The following is a 20234-nucleotide window of genomic DNA, read 5'->3' as shown; positions in this document are numbered from 1 at the left end:
CCCATTGTGTTATTGGAAGCTGGTCTGCACTGTGCCTCTAAAAGTGTACTGCCCATGCGGCAATATATTGAAACACGGAAACTAGAATGGTGCTTATTGCAACTCTGCGACAATGTGAATTTGTGGAAAAAGATAGTTCTCACTGTTGTAATGACTTGTTTCTGTTCCCCAATCTGTCGTTCTTCTCTTAAGGAAACCTTTCTAAAAAATAATCCTAGTAAGAGCGAGTTTGCTTTATTCAAAACGGTAAATTTGTATTATCAGTAACGTATTTAGTCATGTCCGTTCTTGCATGTGTTGTCAACTGGGACATATACCTCGATGGAATGAGACAACAGAAGAGGGTTCATAGAAGTGATTGAGACTTTGTAATGGAGCTTTTTAACTGCAGATTTATTTAGGTGGCTTTATATTCTACCGTATCCAGTGAAATGGTCCAAGCATACACACATCATTCTTGGCCCCACCCATAAGTATAAACAGTTGATACTAATGCACATATCAGTTTCTGTAAGTGCTGTTGTGCAGGGGCATGTGGGAGAAGAAATATCAGTGCTCTAGATCGGATATGGTATTGCCTCAAATATTACAATATATATTTCCTGGTCTAATTTCAATACTTGTTGCTCATCTGTAAGTTGCTCAGAGTTACTCCGTTGCGATTCTAGATCTGTTTGGAAATGCTGACATAGTAGCTGTGGACCTAATTCCGGTGGTTCTTCAGTATTCTAGTCAATAGGGGCATCCAGGTGCTTCTTGAAAATGTATGTGAAAGCAGTATTCTTGTGGAATGTCATTGATCCGTGCTGAGCAGATGGAGGAAGACTCCTATATGTTTTAACTCGATGCATATAGTTCTCTTTTAAATTATTTGTGGCAGAGGCATCTGTGGTTTGATGTTTAGGTATTTACATCCTAAGTTTAACGGACTACAAAGGGAGGTGAGGTGATAAAAGTCCCTCGTAAATTGTTCCAACCGTAGGAATTTCCTCCCAGTTACAAATGTGTGCTTTTACAACCTCAAGTGATTTGCTCAAAACAGCATAGTGTAAAACAAAGAGGTGAATAAACGCGCTTAAATATTTTGGGCATAGTGCTTCCTGCTGGGGGAAATGAGAGAGACAAAGGGAAGCCAATGTGCAGCTTTGCCTTTTTTAAACCCTGGCTGAATGCTGTGGAATGCAGTCAGATTCTTTCGGGTAAGCTCTTTGATGTGGCACATTATCCCATTTGTAGTGCGAGCTGGGTGGGCCCCATGGTGATAATGGGAGTATAACATTAGGAAGCAGACATCATCTGTGGTGGTAGCTGCCGCACGTGCTAGGAGGTAGCCATTTGGAGCTTTCAACGGCCTCCTACCCCAAGTTCATAGTTATGTTGTGTTGAAAGGACTTTTGAAGAGCACGGCTGCCCCAGAAGGGGCTTCCTGGCACTAAACTCCTGTCTGGCCACATCCATTTTAGAAATATTTCTATGCCTACCCTATCTTTACATACCCTAGGTTTTTCTTCATACAGTTTCTGTTCTGTCCTCCCCTGCACCTTCCTCCCTTTCTTTTGACCGCAGCTTTTCTTCTGTTTCCTTCCCGGAAGTTTACGCTATAGATCAAGAGCAGAATTAAGGAACTGAGGCGTAGCCTTTTGAGATTACCCCAAAAAGAAAAGCTGAAGTCGCCTCTTCACTTATCAGCCTCAACGTTACCCTGTGAGACACTTGAGAAAAAGGAGAAGCACATAAAGGAACGTTTTATAGAATTGTGGTGGTGGGGAAGACAGATGTGAGAGGGCACGAACTAATACTGAAATTAGTTACTCGTACACCTCTTACTGTACCACCAGATGGATTTGTAGGCATTGACTCTGAACAGTTAACCAAGGAACAGAGGAGCGTTGAAGTGCCACCCATCAATGCCCACATTCTGTTATTCGTGTATTTTGAAATAAATCATGCAATTTCTCTTCGTTTCATCAGCACACAAATGTAATGTTCAGCATGTGTAAAGTTCCGCTTCTTTCTTCCCTGGCACTTCATGGCACAGGACTATAGACGGGCTAAGATCCACGACGCCAGGGCCTGACTTGCCGGGCGATACTCTCTCTCTCATCACTTTATCAGCATGGCTCCAGCTCCCAACTGGCACGACAACACAAGTAAGCTGCTGGCAGGACCACACGACTACTTAGCTGTGCGGCAAGGAAACAGCATGAAGTACTTGCAGCAACCTGATTCATTCTGGCAACTCTCAATGTCGTAATTTAAAATCGTAGTTGGCATGTTAGATTATGCATGAGGCATCAGATCCAGCATGGCATGTCCAATCCAGCCTGGCATGGCTTGGATCGAGTCTAGCATGTCAGATGGAGCCTTCTGCCCCAAATCAGGCATGATATGACTTTCATGTCCGATCCACAACGGTGCATAATGAAATGATTTAATGCTCTTTAGGGGCTGACATTTTACCATTGCTTTTATTGTCACCTGAAGAATGAAAGGCTGATTCTGTTGGGGATCAATCTTTGAGCTGCAAGTGTCTGAATGGTTCTCCGCCTACCGAGGTGTTTTACTGGCATGGTTGGGCTTTTTTGCCTGTCATTATTGCTTTTCTTGCTTAGGCTGAACCTGCTCTCTTGGCCCTTCTCCTGGTGGAATAGATGGAACTGAACTTTGGTTGTGAGAATTCACCCAATAGGAATAGGATTTCAACCTCATGTATATATCTATGCAAGTGCTCTGAGGGCGAGCTGCTCTTCTGTAAACTGAGACAGGCCATTGCACACTTATCGTTACTTTTAGTATTAGCGTTTTTATGTTTCCCGTTATTGCCATGATGAGCACAAGTCAACTATATTTCTTAATATGCTTTCACAGTAGAATTGTTTCATGTAATGGTTTCTAATCTTGAACTCTTAAACATAAGCGTATAACAAGGAAATTAAGCAACATGTATTTTGTTATGTAAACTTTTGTTGAGTGTCAACTCTGATTTCGTAGTCTTAACATTGTACATATATTTTTGTTTATGTTGAAGATAAGATTTCTGCAGTCTGACATGTAATAGTGCAGTTGGTTACTTGTCCCGTAAACTATTACTGAAGAAAGTCGAGGTAAAACTGTATACAGTATCGAATTCGTAACAAAGTTTATTGTGAGTAAGTCATGAAGGATCTTCTGAGAGCTTTTTTGGCTGCCTCGTAACGGTGCGTTGCAGCTCTTTCTTTATATGGGTTTTACCTCTCCGTGCTACAAATGTACAGTTAGAGGGAACCACCATAACATTATATTATTTTTAATAAGATATTCTATGATATCTAGGCATACTTAGATTTTTGGTGCATAGCACAATCTTGCGATCTACTCTTGAGGAAGTAAGTCTCTCACTATTGGCGCTTTTATGCCAATGGCAGAGCTGAAAATGATGATGGATTCAACTCCGATCTAATAGTGACTGGGTGAGTGTCTGAAAAGTTTCAGCTCTCTGTCCATCAGCTTATTGTGTTTGCTTTGTTCACCCTAAGTTGGCCGAGTATGCCCAGATGTGGTTCCTTTGCTCACTTTGCCACTGGATTCAAGCTAGCCTGGCTGATGATGGGTGTTAGCCCGATCCCAGGATGCTTGTTTCTGGTCCATGGAAGACCTGCCTTGGCAGTTCAGGCTGGAGTGTTCTCATGAGAAACAGGATCAAGACAGATTTGCATATGGCTGGGTCTGAACTGGGGTGGCCAAGTGAGCAAAAGAACAGTGATGGATTCAGCCCAAATCTAATATTGACTGGGGGTGAATGTCTGAAAAGTTTCAGGGCTCCGTCCATTTTATTGTGTTTGCAGAGTAGAAAACCAGCCAATCGTTGCAGCATTTTGCCATAAAAAGGCAGGTGAGTGATAATTGAGCAGCTGCAAACCTCTCTTCACACGCAACAAGGGCATGCACCACTGTCCTAAGGAACACAATTTAGACTTGATCAAGACGTTAAGAAATGTCCTGCACATTTTAAAAGAACAGGAGTCTGGTAAGCCTTGCACACAGCCTTTATTGTTGAAGTGGCGATGCAGCATACTAAAGTTATAGAAGACCAAGAGCCACATGTACAGCAATAACATTTTGCGAGTCCCTAGTTGCAACTTTTTGCCACTATTAAACTGCAATGTACAACAGTGTCTGATGCAGGCTACAATTTGCTACTCATTGAGAATGGCCTGTAAGGGTCAGCAGACCACCATGTCTGTGATTGCTTTTGAAATAAAATATTTTTAAATTAAAATGCAGCCCTTTTTTGCTATTTAAACGAAGCAATTTTTTTACGGACAATCAGTACGTTTTTTCTTAAAGTAAAAAGTGCTGCATAAAAAATAGCTACCTTTAAGTTTTTTAAGAGCAGGCAGTGGTCCGTGGGACCACTGCCTCCTCTTAAAAAAAGTCGCAGACATATTCACAAAGGGGAAGAGGTCCATTTGGGACCCCTTCTCGTTTGTGCCCAGAGCGACCGCGCAGCAGATGCGCGCAGCGGGGGCACCGACTGAGCGCCGAAGGTGCGCCAAAGGTAAGCCCGTCTGTGCCCGTCCGCGCCTGGACCGCGCCCAGCGCCAGGACCCCTGGCCCCCCCAGACCCCAGCCCACCCGCCGAACGTACGACGCCGCCACCCTCAACGCACTCAACGCCGGCCGAGTCCCGGGCTGCTACCGAGCCACCCCGAGACACACCCAAGGACCCTTCTGCTGCAACTCCTGCAAGTTCACCTGCATCCGGACCTGCTCTACAACTAAACCAACCAAGACGAGCAACAGCAGCAGCCACCTGAAATGCATCCTGCTCAACACCCGCTCCATTCACAGGCACGCCATCGAGGTCTGAAACCTGCTCGACACCACAGCCCCAGACGTCGCCTTCTTCACGGAAACCTGGATGAATGCCTCCTCAGTGCCTGACATCGCCATCCCAGACGGCTACAAGATCATCCGAAGGGACCGCATCAACCACACCGGAGGAGGCATCGCCATCGTCCACAGGAACACCATCCGCATCACGACCAACACCGATGACACCCTCGCAACCGCCGAGCACCTGCACTTCCAAGTCCACATCAACCCCAAGACCACCCTCGGAGGCACCCTCATCTACAGACCCCCTGGACAACGCACACAATTCAGCGAAGACATTGCCGACTTCATCAGCCCACACGCCCTCTGCTCCGCTGACTATATCCTCCTAGGGGACCTCAACTTCCACCTGGAGAACAACAACGACCGCAACACCACCACCCTGCTGGACAACCTCGCCAACCTGGGACTCGAGCAACTGGTGACCACCCCCACCCACTACGCCGGACACACACTCGACCCCGTCTTCTCATCCAGCAAGGACATCTGACACGCCACCGGACTCCACTGGACGGACCACAGCTGCGTCCACTTCAGCTTCTCAAGGACCACGATCCACCACCACCAGCAACAGGCTGCACGCAGGAACTGGAACAAGAACACAGCCGACCAGCTTGCGTCCTCCCTGAGCATGAACCCTCCCACCAGCACAACGAACCCTAGCCAGGCGGCCACCAACCTCACGAAGTGGATCAGCGACTGCGCAGACGAGCTCGCCCCCCTGAGGACCCCGCCCAGCAGACCCGGCAGCAAGAAAGCCCCATGGTTCACCGACGAACTCAAGAGCTCCAAGAAGAACTGCAGAGCCCTCGAGAGAACCTGGCGCAGAGACCCAACACCGGACAACATGACTGCCCTCAAGCTCGCCACCCGAAAACACCACCAACTCATCCGCGCCACCAAGAAAACTGCATTCAAGGAACGACTGGACAACAACGCACACAACAGCAAAGAACTCTTCAACATCGTCAAAGAGCTCTGCAACCCCGGAAACAACAACATCACCCCTTCGCAAGACCTCTGCAACTCCCTCGCCTCCTACTTCCACAACAAGATCGCGGACATACACAACAGCTTCAGCACTCAACCGACGAACACCACGACCGAACCACCGCCCCCCACAACCACCCTCTGCGCCTGGACTCCGATCAGCACCGAAGACACCGTCCGCACGATGAACTCCATCCACTCCGGATCTCCGACCGACCCCTGCCCTCACCACGTCTTCAACAAGGCCGACGCTGTCATTGCACCCCACCTGCGGGACATCATCAACACCTCCTTCGACACTGCTACCTTCCCGGAGAGCTGGAAGCACGCCAAACTCAGCGCTCTACTCAAGAAGCCATCGGCTGACCCCACCGACCTCAAAAACTACTGCCCCATCTCGCTGCTCCCGTTTCCTGCTAAAGTCATCGAGAAGACCGTCAACAAGCAGCTGGCCGCCTTCCTCGAGACGAACAGATCCCTCGACCCCTCGCAGTCTGGTTTCCGGGCCAACCACAGCACCGAGACCGCCCTGATCGCAGTCACCGATGACATCCGAGCGCTGCTCGACAACGGAGAAACAGCGGCCCTCATCCTCCTCGACCTCTCCGCGGCCTTCGACACTGTCTGCCATCGTACCCTAGTACAACGCCTCAGCAACGTCGGAGTCCAGTAGAAGGAACTGGAGTGGATCATCTCCTTCCTCGCCGGAAGGACACAGAGGGTCCGCCTCCCTCCGTTCAGATCTGAAGCCACCGAAGTCATCTGCGGCGTCCCTCAAGGCTCCTCGCTCAGTCCAACCCTCTTCAACATCTACATGAGCCCCCTCGCAGACATCGCACGCCAGCACCACCTCAACATAATCTCCTACGCCGACAACACCCAGCTGATCCTCTCCCTTACCAACGACCCCGCCACCGCCAGAGCCAACCTTCACGAAGGGATGAAAGAGGTAGCCGAATGGATGAAGAACAGCCGCCTGAAACTGAACTCAGATAAGACGGAAGTCCTCATCCTGGGATCCTCACCCGCCGCTTGGGACGACTCCTGGTGGCCCCCCGCCCTAGGCAGCGCACCCAAACCAACAGACCACGCACGCAACCTGGGCTTCATCCTGGACTCCTCCCTCTCCATGACCAGACAAGTCAACGCGGTCTCCTCGTCGTGCTTCAACATCCTGCGCATGCTACGTAAGATCTTCCGGTGGATCCCCACCGAGACCAGGAAGACGGTCTCGGTGGGGCCTTTGTCACCAGCCGTCTGGACTACGGCAACACCCTCTACGCCGGAACCACCGCCAAACTCCAGAAGAGACTCCAGCGGATCCAGAACGCCTCAGCACGACTCATCCTGGACATCCCTCGTCGCAGCCACATCTCCGGACACCTGAGGGATCTGCATTGGCTCCCGGTCAACAAGAGAATCACCTTCCGTCTCCTCACCCACGCACACAAAGCCCTACACAGCCAAGGCCCAGGATACCTCAACAGCCGCCTCAACTTCTACGCTCCCAAACGCCAGCTTCGATCGACCAGCCACGCCCTCGCCGCCGTCCCCCGCATCCCAAGAGCCACCACAGGAGGACGGTCCTTCTCCTACCTGGCCGCCAAGACTTGGAACTCCCTCCCGACCCACCTCCGCCTGACCCAGGACCACCTCGCCTTTAGGAAGCAACTCAAGACCTGGTTGTTCGAGCAGTAGCAGATTTCCCCCCCCCCCCCCCCCCCCCCCCCAGCGCCTTGAGACCCTCTGGGTAAGTAGTGCGCTATATAAATGCAATGATTGATTGATTGATTGAATGGGTTACCACCTCCTTCACGGAGTCGGTAAAATATGAATGTTTTGCAACCCCAGCGCCATGGGACCCTGACGGGTGAGTAGCGCGCTATATAAACCCCTGATTGATTGACTGCATTCCGGTTGCAAAATATTCATACATGACCCTGCGTCTCGCTATTAGGAAGGTACGCCCTTGGCACGCCCCTTCCTAATAACTTCCAAACCCTATTTTGTGAGTCGGTAATACGTTACAGTCTCGCAAAATAGGGTTAGCACATGCTAAATGCTGTTTTAGCAGTTGCAAACCACCCTGTTCACCTAGTTGTGACCACTAAAAACAGTTGTACGTGTGGCCCCTAATTCGTTTCAATCTGTTTTCTGCGTATGTGCAGTTGAAGACACCCAGAAAGGAGCTCAGTGAAGTGGCGTTGTGATTGCAGATATAACGTCTTTAGTGATTCTGAAAGTTAAGCTTTCTCATCAACAGCTGAATTTTATAATTTGTAAAGTCCCTTCATCCACCAAATGATACCCCAGAGAACTGAGGATGAATGTGTAAGAGGCTCTTCTGTTCCTTGTGTGTCATTGGTTGAGTGTAGGGTTATAGAGTAGGCTATTTGCCAGCTATCCCCACAGTTTTGCAACTGTTGACATGATGGTGCACGCTCCTTTGTCATATCCTGTAATGGGACAGTGAAATGTTAATTCAAATCAATCAGGTGCTGCCTCAACTAAATTGGTGCCAAAGGATAGTGTAACAGCAAAACAGCAAAACATAATTTATAACAGAAGGCACTCTACAACAGCATAGTTACTGTTCCAGCATGTGTCCGTATTTGTTTTCTTTATTGATCGAAGCAGGAAATTCAACAAGAACAATTAGTGTCTATTCTCCATATTTACCTTTTTTTGTTGAAGCCTGAAACACTAAACAACCGACATGCTGCGTACTGTGGACTTGTCGAGGCTCAGTGTTTATATACAATGAATATGTTCTGATTCTTATGTCACACGTCTACACCTTTGACATTGGATATTAGTTGAATAGGCCTTAGCTCCCTGGTACTTCTGGCATTAAAGTCCTTCTATCCAAACGTTAGATCATTTAAACAATTGAAAAGTTCCAGGCCACCACACAGCCTGCGTTTTTTGTCCTTGGTGATGTGAGACATGTTCGTAAAGGTCTTCACTTCACATAGCACACACTACAAGATCCTGGATGTACATTCCATGGACTAGATGCCTTGCTGCAGCATTACAGATCCTGTTCCGCATTACATGAAGTCGGAATTTGGGCGAAGGCCAAGAGCAGAGACGCTTGCATTGCAATTGCTGTGCTGAAAGGGTGTGTGCTTTGCCACATGCACAGCATTCACCTATCCTCTGAAAAGGACTCTCTCTGGTGCACTTATGATTATTGTGCCCACTCGAATTTCAAAGAGTGGCTATATACCTGCTCCAGTGGGACGATTGATCTGCCTAATTGTCCTCAGTTTTCTGATCATGTGAATCTCTTCTGGATTGCTGACAATTAGAAATTGTGCACCCTGAGCCCAAACCGCCATTCCCTATACCTAGTTGCTGGTCTTTCTCCGTTATTCTACTTGCCTTTCTATTATTTTGAGCAATGGCTTGTCTTCCATTTTCTTTCTCTCTCTGTTCTCTGCTCTCTCATGAATCCACAAATCTCCCCTCCCTCGTTCATGCAGCCGAACAGTACAGTCCGTACTAAAATATACATTTCAATTTGTATTTTGTTCTGTGCGAATTTGCTTTATGCACCTATGTAAGGACAGTTACACGTATTTGTGTTCATTTCGTTCAGTAATGGGGACAGTTGTAAAATGCTTTACATATCTTAAGACTAATACTTCGGCCATGCTCGTTTGGTGTCTGGGCCATGCATATCCCTCCCCTTTACTTAGACTAGATTTCATGTTTTTAATGTGTCTATCATTAAGAAAGGTCATTCGTTTGATTTGTGTCATTTATTCATTGTTACAAACGGGTAAAGGCAGTTCCCATAACACATATTTTATAGTTTTTGGTGTTTAACATGTGGCTAATTTGGTCTTTTCTATGCTACTTGTAATGCTTTTGATTAAAGTAACTTTGTAAATGTTTTTTTACAGGCTGGATGAAGTCGGTACCAAATGCCAATGGCAAATATGTTTGTGAAATACTTTGGAATTCTAAGCAGAATGAAAAGTACGCGGAAACTTTTGAGGTCAGAAATTCAATGTTTCTCTTGTGGGACATGACCTGCTTGTTATTCGTGTCCTGATTAATATTTGTTTTTTTATAAGTATTTTTGTGGGCAGTTTTTACTTTGCTTGTGTAGACGGAAGTTACTGGCAATAATCATTTAGAACTTCGCAGCCTGGTTACACAAAAGATTGCATGCACAGGCAGGTATTAATTGTGAAATACACAAACATTTCCCAAAGTCTTTAAAAGTACATTCCCGAGGGATTGGCTACCATTCAACGTGGCATTTAAAAAAAAAATGTTGTACTTCATTTTTAATCATAGTACTGAAATCATCTCTTAATATAACACAAGAAACGGGGTGTTGCTTCAGCAGTGCATTTACATTAGTTACCACCATATCAATACCAGGAAATTGCTTGGTATCTCAGAGTTTCTAGATATATAATTCCTTCTTTTTCAACACCCATATTTATACCTTGGTTGATCTTGTATCACGGGTTCACGTGTAGTTTCACACCTGCTGTGCAACAGGCATGTTTTTCGCCGATACCCTGAAACTGAGGGCCAGACTCTCCCATTTGATCTGAAGGCATGTATAGACCTACCTGTTGGAAACACTTTGGGAGTGGTCCACTTTTTATAAATTCCACAGGCCTAATTCACAACTTAATTCAACCTATTTGTGCAAACAGGTTTTATGGATACAAGTTCAATTTGTAGACTTTGATTTTTCCAAATGAAAATCGATTTACTCATGTGAAATATGAACAGTTATGGTGTAAAATATGAGTGTTAGTCTGCCTCCGATACAAGCATTAGTTGTTTCTGGGTAGGAAGGCCATGAAAATGTAGTGAACACCATACAGGATTGTGGTGTTTTTATACCTTTCCAATGCGCTGTCCCACACAGGATGTACTTCTAGATTTATTTATATCAAGGGCTGTAGTAAATCTCTACGGGGGGGGGGGGGTGTTAGCACCCTCAAATATTGTTTTTCTGCAGAGTAAGGACGACTTTGGCCTCAGAGAAAATCATTTTTCTGTGGGGCGAGAGAAAAGCATGTGAAAAAGCACTTTTGCAAAGCATATACACACGAAAAATTGCATATCACATGCATTTACAGATGTGCAGTGGCTTACACATGCAAACATCTTTCCAGTATTAATCCAAGAATTCTGTGAGATTTCCCAAAAGTGGCAAGCCCTACGAGATGTGCTGAATTTTTATTATAAAGCTTTTAGATTCACTGTCAAAAATTATGATTGAATAAAATGGGTGATGTCAAATCAAATGTCACTCCCTGTTCTTCACTACCTAATCCAACCCCCTTCCTTGTTGATGTATCTCCAGGATCAATTGAGAAGCCTCTGCGCCTCATCCCTCAGAAACATCATTATTTCTTTATGCTTCTAACACACTTTACATGTTAACCACAAAAACATATTTTTCTCCTCTCAACTTTTATCTTTGACATCCATTGATGAGCCTTGGTCTGCCTCACAGCTATTCTCCATCGGATCACATCCACTTTTTTATGCTTGACTCCTCTAACACTGAAATGGTCTACTTTTCCGTAAGTTCTGTACCCATGCGTCTCAAGTTCCCATCTTTTTACCACCAGACACTTACCCTACTCCTTGAGCTAGATACTTTGGATTACTATTTAACTCGGCTATGAGCTTACAATCCTTAGTCAAATTTATGGCCATGGCTGCCAGATTTCAAGTACTCAACATTCTTAGATTCTGTCCCTGCTTTCCATTCTACAAGGCCAAACCAATTTCTTTTCATTCTACCTAATTGGATCCAGCGTCAGGAAAAGACTTCCATCTGAACTAGGTGCTATCACCTCTCTCACCAATTTCTAAATCTCTTTAAAGATCGCTTTACTAAACTATAAAGATAGTGGCCCAGCAAAACCTTGTGCACTCTCTCACTCAATACTAGGCATTGCTAATATGTCTTTCATGAAAATATATTGAGAAGCACATATTCATTAGTCTCAATAATCTACTTGGACCTTTGAATATATCTGTTTTGTTTGTCTATTTCTTGTCCAAATCAACCACTTGTCATGCTTCCCTCTTATTCTATCTGTGTACCAACCAAAACTTTTTTAGTGACCTTGTGTACCATTAGTGACCTTGTGCGCCATGATTGTTTCTTTCTACAACATTCCTTGTGATAGTCTTATTTTTCTCTTTTGATCATTATTTGGAGGCTGTGTAAGAAGTAAAATTAATACTGGTACACAGGTTGCGATCCATAATCTTCTAAAGTATGGTTTACACAAATAACTTACTTCATCATGATCATCTAATGGAAACGTTATTCATTTCTGCCAATTACAGATGGGAACACAGTAACCATTTAGTATAAATAGGTTCCTTTCCTAAAAAAATAGGTTTCCTCTCTAGGGCCTGATTACGAGTTTGGAGGTCTGACTGCCACTGTGGTGTTGGATTCACCACCACCGACTAGGTGGTCCTGCTCGCCATATTACGATGTTGCCAGATTTCAGAGTGGAAGACCGCCAGAGCTGATACCGACATCCATTCGCGGACCACCTCGAGAGCGGTTGGGGGATAGCAGCTGTCTTATGGCGGTACAAAGAAGTGCACTGCCTTCCGAATTACGAGTTTGCTTTCCGACAAGCTGACCGTGACCGTGGGCCGGTCTGCTTCGAGTTGGGCGGAATCAAGGGTCTTGGGGTGCATACTCATCTAGTTCCTTTTCTTCCCTTCAGTCTCTGACGTGGATCTCTTTCTTCAGGCCCCCCCTTCAAAGCAGCTTCTTGACCCCATAGAAAACCACTCTTTTGGTTCTGAAATCCAGGTAAGTCCGTTTTGTACTATTTACCCGTTGACTGGACTGGGCGCATATGGTCCAGATTCGAGCAATGGGTAGTTGGTATTTTTTCACATTTCATGCACATGTGTACATTCAACACTTGTGCAGTCAAAATATACACACAGACATCGACAAAAATGAAAAAACATTCACCCCCCGTCAGAAAGCTTGCTGCCGGAACATCCTCATACGGTGGGCTGGAGACCAATGCCATGGCGGTCTTCTTCGTACTGCCACCACGGCGGTTGGACAGTCAAACTAGTAATCAGACCCTTAGTTTCTTCTCTGGTCAACTTTATTACTGCACTTACCTCAACCATTGGTTTGTCTCGGTTCTTGTAATTGTAAATACATTTTATGTTGTGCTTACTATCCTGTATGAGACGTTGAACCATTTTACCTTGTGGAAAATACTGCTCTGGAAACCCAGTCTTAGTGGGTAGTCCAGTATGGTTATTCTTGTGTCTTCAGAATCCTTATTGGGACATTCCAAAGAAGAGTAGGCATTGTTTAAGATGAGCGATAATTTACTCCCTTCAGAGTAAATTCGTTCACCTGTATCACTCAAGTGTCCACTCATTTGATATACATCAAGGAGGGGCGCAATTGGGGGCATGGTTTCATTTGTGCATATTCTCTGAGTGGTAAACGGAGCATAGGGTCTGTATGGTTGAAACCACATCGTGGGATTTCTGTATATTGTCTCTGTAGTATAAGTGAGAGTGAGCCCACTTTACAAAAGTTTCAGTTTCTCTATTTAAGGGTTTAAAAGCGCACCAGTCAGGGCAAAAGTTAGTACAGTTTAACAACTGAACTTGTTTGCCATTTCATTGAATGCACTAAGGAACAAACAAGCTTCCTTGTTAGTTAAGAGCAACTTGTATGCCTGAGTCACTGAAGAACTTACATTTGTTCCCAATATAAAATAGCCTGCCTGCTCCTATTCCCACCCACAGAACCAGTATGATCTAATGCTCCATTGTTAGAGGCATAGTTGCTCCCATACCTTTGAAAACAAAATGCATGGAGGACCTGCAGAGCAGTACTTAGTAGCTGTGATGCCCATGGTCCTCTGGTTGAAGGAACAATTGTCCAGCTTATTCTGAATGGTCTGTTATAGGCTCAACACCTGAAACACAGTTTCAGCTCTAGGTTCGCACAGTCATTTTACCACTCTGTACTCTTCAGCACCTTGTCTTTTAAGCTGTATTTCACAAGATAAAAATGTAACTGCGACAATTTGAGGTTCTTTAACCTAATTGTGCAATGCTCTGAACCAAATTAAAAACCATTTTCTTCAGCATTGGATCTTAAGATTCACATGTTTGAATCGTTCCCGGTCTGTCTTCAAGCTGGTAGTTTGACCTTGATCTTTCATTCGCAATATTAAAGACATTTCACAAAAAATAATCGTCACTTTAGTAGCACAATCTCCTTATTAAGAAAGACCCAAACGTCAGCCAATAAGGTAAGAGTGCAGTGTACTCCACAGGCCTCTATACTTAATATTTCTGCCACACATTGTGTGGAAGGGTTTCCCTTTCAGAGTACTGCTCAGAGACCTGTCACCTTACTTTGTAAATTTTTCACCTCGATTTAACTTTTCAACTACCCTTTGAAGTTTTGCCTGTAAGACAAAAAAATGTTGTCATAGTTGCTGAAACACCAAAGAAAGCCCTCTCTATTTGTTTTGCATGCAACTAGTATGGCAAAAAGAGAATTGTTGTAGATCGCTCGCATTCCGACTACATTTTCTCACATCCCCCCCACAACATAAACCGAAAGACAGTAAGAATTTGCCTCACATTTTCATCTAAAACCCGGAATGATCGGGAAGGTTGTCTTTTCATATGGCAGCAGGTAAAAAAGGCTCTTGACCAGATGACACCAGAACAGGAGTGTGTTTCAGGAACGTCAAAACAAAGTAAAAAGCCACAGAAAAGGCCCTTTGAGATGGACAAATCGGCTTGAAAATCTTCATCTGGGAAAGATTTTCCTTATGCGTCTTCTCTTCTGTGGGCAATCTACTGTTAATGGTCCAATCGATCACTCCAACTGTCCGTTACACCCAACTCTATAGGTAAATGTTGCAATTTCCTTTCGAATGACAATAGACCGGTTCTCAGTCACAACCCAGCATCTCTGAGCTTATGCATATGGATCCTGAACAACCAGAGGTTCCATAAATAATTAGACATACTGCAGGATTGCAATGAGATTCTATTCCTAGCCATGGCCTCTTAAACTGTTGAGACTTATCAGTTAAAATGAGAGTTTCTGTGTCTGGTGACTGATTTGTCTCCAATTTCCATAGAGCTACATTAAATCCTGCCTTACTTCCTGCAGCCAACTGGATCATGCCTTAAATATGCTGCCATAAAGGTACATTTGGCAGCTGTCTTGAGGTTCAGGAGATTAAAGGCACTTCACCTGTTTTACTAAGATTGATAATTAAAGTTTTTCTCAGGTGAGTTCTGGGCCTTTCCACCTGTCAGGGTTTCTCCATCACAAGACCTGAGCACTGCCTCTGACCAGTTAATGAAACATCCAGTCAAACCTATAAATAAGGTGGGCATTTATTTTATGCCCTGCAAACCAACTCTGTTAGCCCTAACATTTGCTAGACGAGGCCACAAGATCCAGATGTTTGACAAACAAGCCTAATTTCCTGTGATTTAGCACAACAGTACTTTTTTGTTAACCAACCCAAAATTTATGCAGAAAGTGCATACTGACTTCTGCCTAAATAAGCCAGTTACGCTGAAAGCATTTTTCAGAAACCACCAGGTTTGAAGGGAAGGCACTGTACTTCTTGGACAAACACAGTTGTTTGAAATTTTGTTTCAATCAAACTAAAACATTTTTGCAAACCAACCAGCTCTATGTAGTCTTCAGGCATCGGGCAAAAAAAGGTATCACTTCGTAAAATATCTTCTCGGCTACCTGCAAAGTTCTTAGAATACAAGATTTATCCTAAGCTGAAGGACCCGTCAGAACTGCAACTATCCCTATTCAGTTTCATTTAAAATGTCAAGACGATAATAAGGATTATCACTATTGGAAGGAGGAAGAAGATGACCACAGGTATTCCAGTTTCCACACCCTAGTGGTCAGGGCATCAAACAGATTTGACTTACCAGTGACTTTGATGTAGCGGAGAGCTTCCTCTATGATTCTAAAGAGGCACCTAGGAAGTCAATGATGGTGTTCTAGATGATCGATCACTTCTGGAAAGAGGGGCAGAAATTATGAAAACACTGGCTTTGGACGTATTCAGCTATGGCCCCTATACTGACCAAATAATAATGAGATAGACCACTCACGAGCATGCTTCATTGGCATCCTAATATCGTTTTTAGTTGTGATGTAAAATTCTCAGAACCATTAGAAAAATTCATCTGGACATGCTCCCACTGATATGGGAAGGAGGAAGAATGTTGAGCAATTCTGGGAAGAGGGCATCTATCTTCTTAGTCAAGCCTGATTATTCCATGGCACAAGTTGCAGGTATGATCACCATGTATGGCTCCATATCTTGACCTGCTACTGGAAGGAAGAAGCGCTCACCATACTATGAGGAGGTGAGAACGCTTCCATGAACTATTAGATGTAGAAGTTACTGTGATGTTAGGGGTGCATGTGCTGTATTTGCTTCAGATGTGAAGTGCATCCCACAATCTTGGACATGCCTTCGATGGCAACCCCCTCTTTGAAATGCATGTGGACAACGCCCATCAAACCATCACATCTGACACAAACAAGACACTTTCACTGGGGCACTGCAGTTTCCTTTTCGTGGAGCTAAAGGCAGAGGTTTTTCCTTCTGCAAATGTTTTTCCAACCATGTAGCCTCCTGCAAAACCAACACTTGTAACCATCAAACTACACATAGCCTTAAATATCCTCTTCCCTCAAATAGACCACACTACTCAGGTTACACCAAACCAGCATCCAGATAGTATTCCCTCAGGCACAGTAAACAGCAGAACTCATTGCATCACCAGTGACTCTCTGTTGGCCCTACCAGCCATATCTCCACCTCACATTCCACCTGGCTCTGTAGGTGGTAGGATTCCTGTCTTCTACTCTCAGTGGCAAGACGTAACAATAGGCAGATGGGTTTTGGATTTGGTGAAATACGGACAACCCGTGCACTTGTACTGAAACCTTTACAAATCCTACAGGAACTCCTCGTCATCTAGAAGTCTTGCAAGGATGGGTACTGTCAATACTTCCCAGAAAGGCTGCACTCCCTGCAAAACAATATCTCCGTTCCAGTTTCTATCTGGTCAGGAAAAAAATCAGGAAAGCTGGACTTCATTCTGGACTTCTACCATTATCAGTTCAAGATTCAGCCTTCATAAAATGCCTGCACCAATGAGAGTATTCTTAAATTGCCATGTGCATTAGATCATTCAGTATTTGAATGGCTGTCTGACCTATGAATTTGAAAGAATCGTATTCATTTGTTTGCCACTCCAAATTTTATACCTAAGGTGCATACATGTGGAGTGGAGTGGAGTGGAGTGGAGTGGAGTGGAGTGGAGTGGAGTGGAGTGGAGTGGAGTGGAGTGGAGTGGAGTGGAGTCCTTAGAAGTAGAGAGGTGTTAGAAATTCTATATTGATCGAAGTAAAACATTCAAACAAACTAATCCAGCTCTTTATTGTCTTCGATAATTTGCCAAAAAGGGTGTCTGCTCCTGATACAAGGGACAGTGAGATGGATTTCTCCAGCTATTTTTGTCACCCGAATGGTAGTCCCTTACCATCTAGAATATAACCCCTTCGAAACAGAAATGTTGGACCTCTAGGAGCATGAGTTTATCAGACACGTACTGGGCAGATACATAGACTAGTTGCCATATATTCACAAGTCTTTACGTTTTGGATACTGATTCTGCTGTGTGGGAGGTGGTGGTATGGCATTATCCAGTTCAGAAAGCTTCTTGCATATTTAAAGTTTGAAATATTATTTCATAGTGTATGTTAGATGTAATTGAATTCTGTATTAAATACTATTTCTATTGCAATTCAAACATTTGAATATATAAAAGATATAATGCTGTAGAAGAAAACAATGTTCTTATTTGTAAAAACAGTTTTCTAGGATCAGTATCTTTCATTCATTAACATGCGGTCTTCCCCTTTCAGAGGCTCTAGTTCACTAGTCCTTTAATAATTTGAAGTATGAATGCATTCTAGTAAAGTGTACTTGCTGGTATTGGTTCCTATTACATTTCTTTTGTACCATTGTGTGATTCCTAGCTGGATGATGGCAAAAAATTCAGGTTTGTGAAACTATGAAAGATGACATCAATGGAGAACTGTAGTTGCAGATAAGTAATTTTTAGGTCTCGCGTCAGCGAAAGACCTATTGCTGCCCGTATTTGGGAATGTAGACACGAGGGGCACGAGCGCAGATTTCACCTCGTGGGTGCGCACGGCGCCGTGCCCCTCTCGTGCCTCATATTCCCATGCGCAAACACAGCCACACTCACGCATGCGCACATACACAGCCATACACAGACACATACACTGCATACACACACGCACCCCCCCTTAAACAGGCACACGCGCACACAAACGGACGCACGCACAGACACACGCGCGTACACCCCCACCGGGCTCCTCTCCCCTTAGGCATGTTCGCCCCTTTCCGATGTTCTTCACGACGGGAGTTGCCGGACCTGGTAGAGCGGGGGCTGCCTGCCAATGTTCTTCACGACGGAAGCTGCCGGACCTGGTAGAGCGGGGGCTGCCTGCGCATGCGCGGCATTTCTAACCGGAGCCGGGGCTCTCAGAATGAAAGTTAGAAATGCCGCACATGCGCGGGCAGCCCCTGCCCTCCCAGGTCTCGTCACAGAACACGTAATACACCCAGTGGATAACGCGTGAGGCCGTTTTACTACCCTAATTTCTACGCTATGTCTAATGCTTTTTTGTTTTCTTTTCATTTCGCGGGCAAATGCTTGTTTCACTTTCCCGCCCGTCTGTGCATAACACATTTTTTCCCGCATTTTTTCCCGTCTGTGCAGTGCTTAACATCGCATTATTTCTTGTGTAGTCTATTTTCTTTGAAAATTTACTTCTAAGCGTATTTGCACCGGATCTACCTATTAGGCTTACAATAACATTTATTAGCAGTGGTAGCACTCAACAGACACACTTCCACGGCTTGAGACAGAAGGACTAGGTTTCAGATCCGATTATTTTTCTGGCCTTCCTATGGAGTGTCCTAACTTGTCCAAATAATTATGCCTTTGACGCAACCTGTACAGCTCACTACTGGTGCAGAGCAGTGTTTTACTGGGTTACATCAGCTCTTAGTAAAAATAATCTATTTGTCTGGCACTATGAGACATAGGAAGTCACCCCTTCTGAAGCCTAGAGTCAAAATGGAGGTTACCATCCTCGAGCCCATCTGAAACGATCATCTTTGGTGACCATTGCTTCATGTCCCCTCATTTGACTGGGTCTCTTGGGCTTGACTGGTTTAAAGCTGAAATGGCTTTATTTTGGCTGTCTCGCGAGTGTACAGTGCTGCCCTGTACACTTTGAGAAGACAGTAGTTCATAGCAGAATTATATGCCAGGCGAGTGGTTCAAGCCGACCTGGGGCTCATTTACACAGTTGCTGCAGAGACTCCCGGGCCGGTCACAGTATCATTCATGTGGCATCACGTGACTGCGCAACAATAATGAAAGACTCTTTTGTCCAATTGCTGACAGCCTGTTGGCAGAAAGTCAGTGTATCTGAATGAGGTGGGCAGTTATGTTTCTTTAGTTTCCCGCCGTGCCCGCTTGACTGCCTGTGTTCTCCTGCCAGTTTAGTTGGTGCCACAACCGTACTAGCGTCGCCGGTGACCCGATGTCGCACAGTCATCCATTTGCTGCACAGAGCCTTCAGCATGGGATCATGATTCAAATCACTTACTCACTGGACCCACACACCCCACACACCCCCACCCCCACACACACAACCCCAAACACACACACAACCCACACAACCCCACACATGCACAACCCCCCACACACACAACCCCCCACACACACAACCCCCCACACACACAACCCCCCACACACACAACCCCCCACACACACATAACCACACACACACAGCCCCACACTCACACAGCCCCACACTCACACAGCCCCACACTCACACAACCCTACACACACAACCCCATACACACAACCCCACACACAACCCCCCACACATACAACCCCCCACGCACACACAAACAACCACAAGCACACACAACCACACTCAACCACACAACCACACACACAGCTCCACAACCACACACACAACCCCAAACACAACACACATAACCCCACACACAACCCCACACACAACCCCACACACAACCCCACACACAACCCCACACACAACCCCATCCACACACAAAACCACACACACAACTATTTATCCATCCATCCATCTATCTATATATTTATCCATCACACTCCCTTTATCTATCACCCTCACTCTATCTATATGTCTATCTATCGCCCTTACTCTATTTATCTAT

The 20234-nt window shown here is 45.2% G+C and overlaps 1 protein-coding gene across 2 annotated transcripts in view; it reads left to right on the top strand.

Moving 5' to 3' along the window:
- MMD (monocyte to macrophage differentiation associated) overlaps window positions 1-20234 on the top strand; it is a 534703-nt gene that overhangs the window by 323225 nt on the left and 191244 nt on the right. For both annotated transcript variants that reach the window (XM_086930869.1, XM_086930868.1), the window contains exon 2: window positions 9774-9868. In XM_086930869.1, coding sequence (XP_086786995.1) covers window positions 9795-9868 — 74 coding nt within the window. In that variant the 5' untranslated portion in view covers window positions 9774-9794. The remainder of the gene's footprint in view (window positions 1-9773; window positions 9869-20234) is intronic.

This window comes from Lissotriton vulgaris, chromosome 7 (genome assembly GCF_964263255.1).
Source record: "Lissotriton vulgaris chromosome 7, aLisVul1.2, whole genome shotgun sequence".
Classification (NCBI taxonomy): Eukaryota; Metazoa; Chordata; class Amphibia; order Caudata; family Salamandridae; genus Lissotriton; species Lissotriton vulgaris.
The sequence above is the reverse complement of the archived record's forward strand: the minus strand, read 5'-3'. Positions and strand labels throughout refer to the sequence as shown.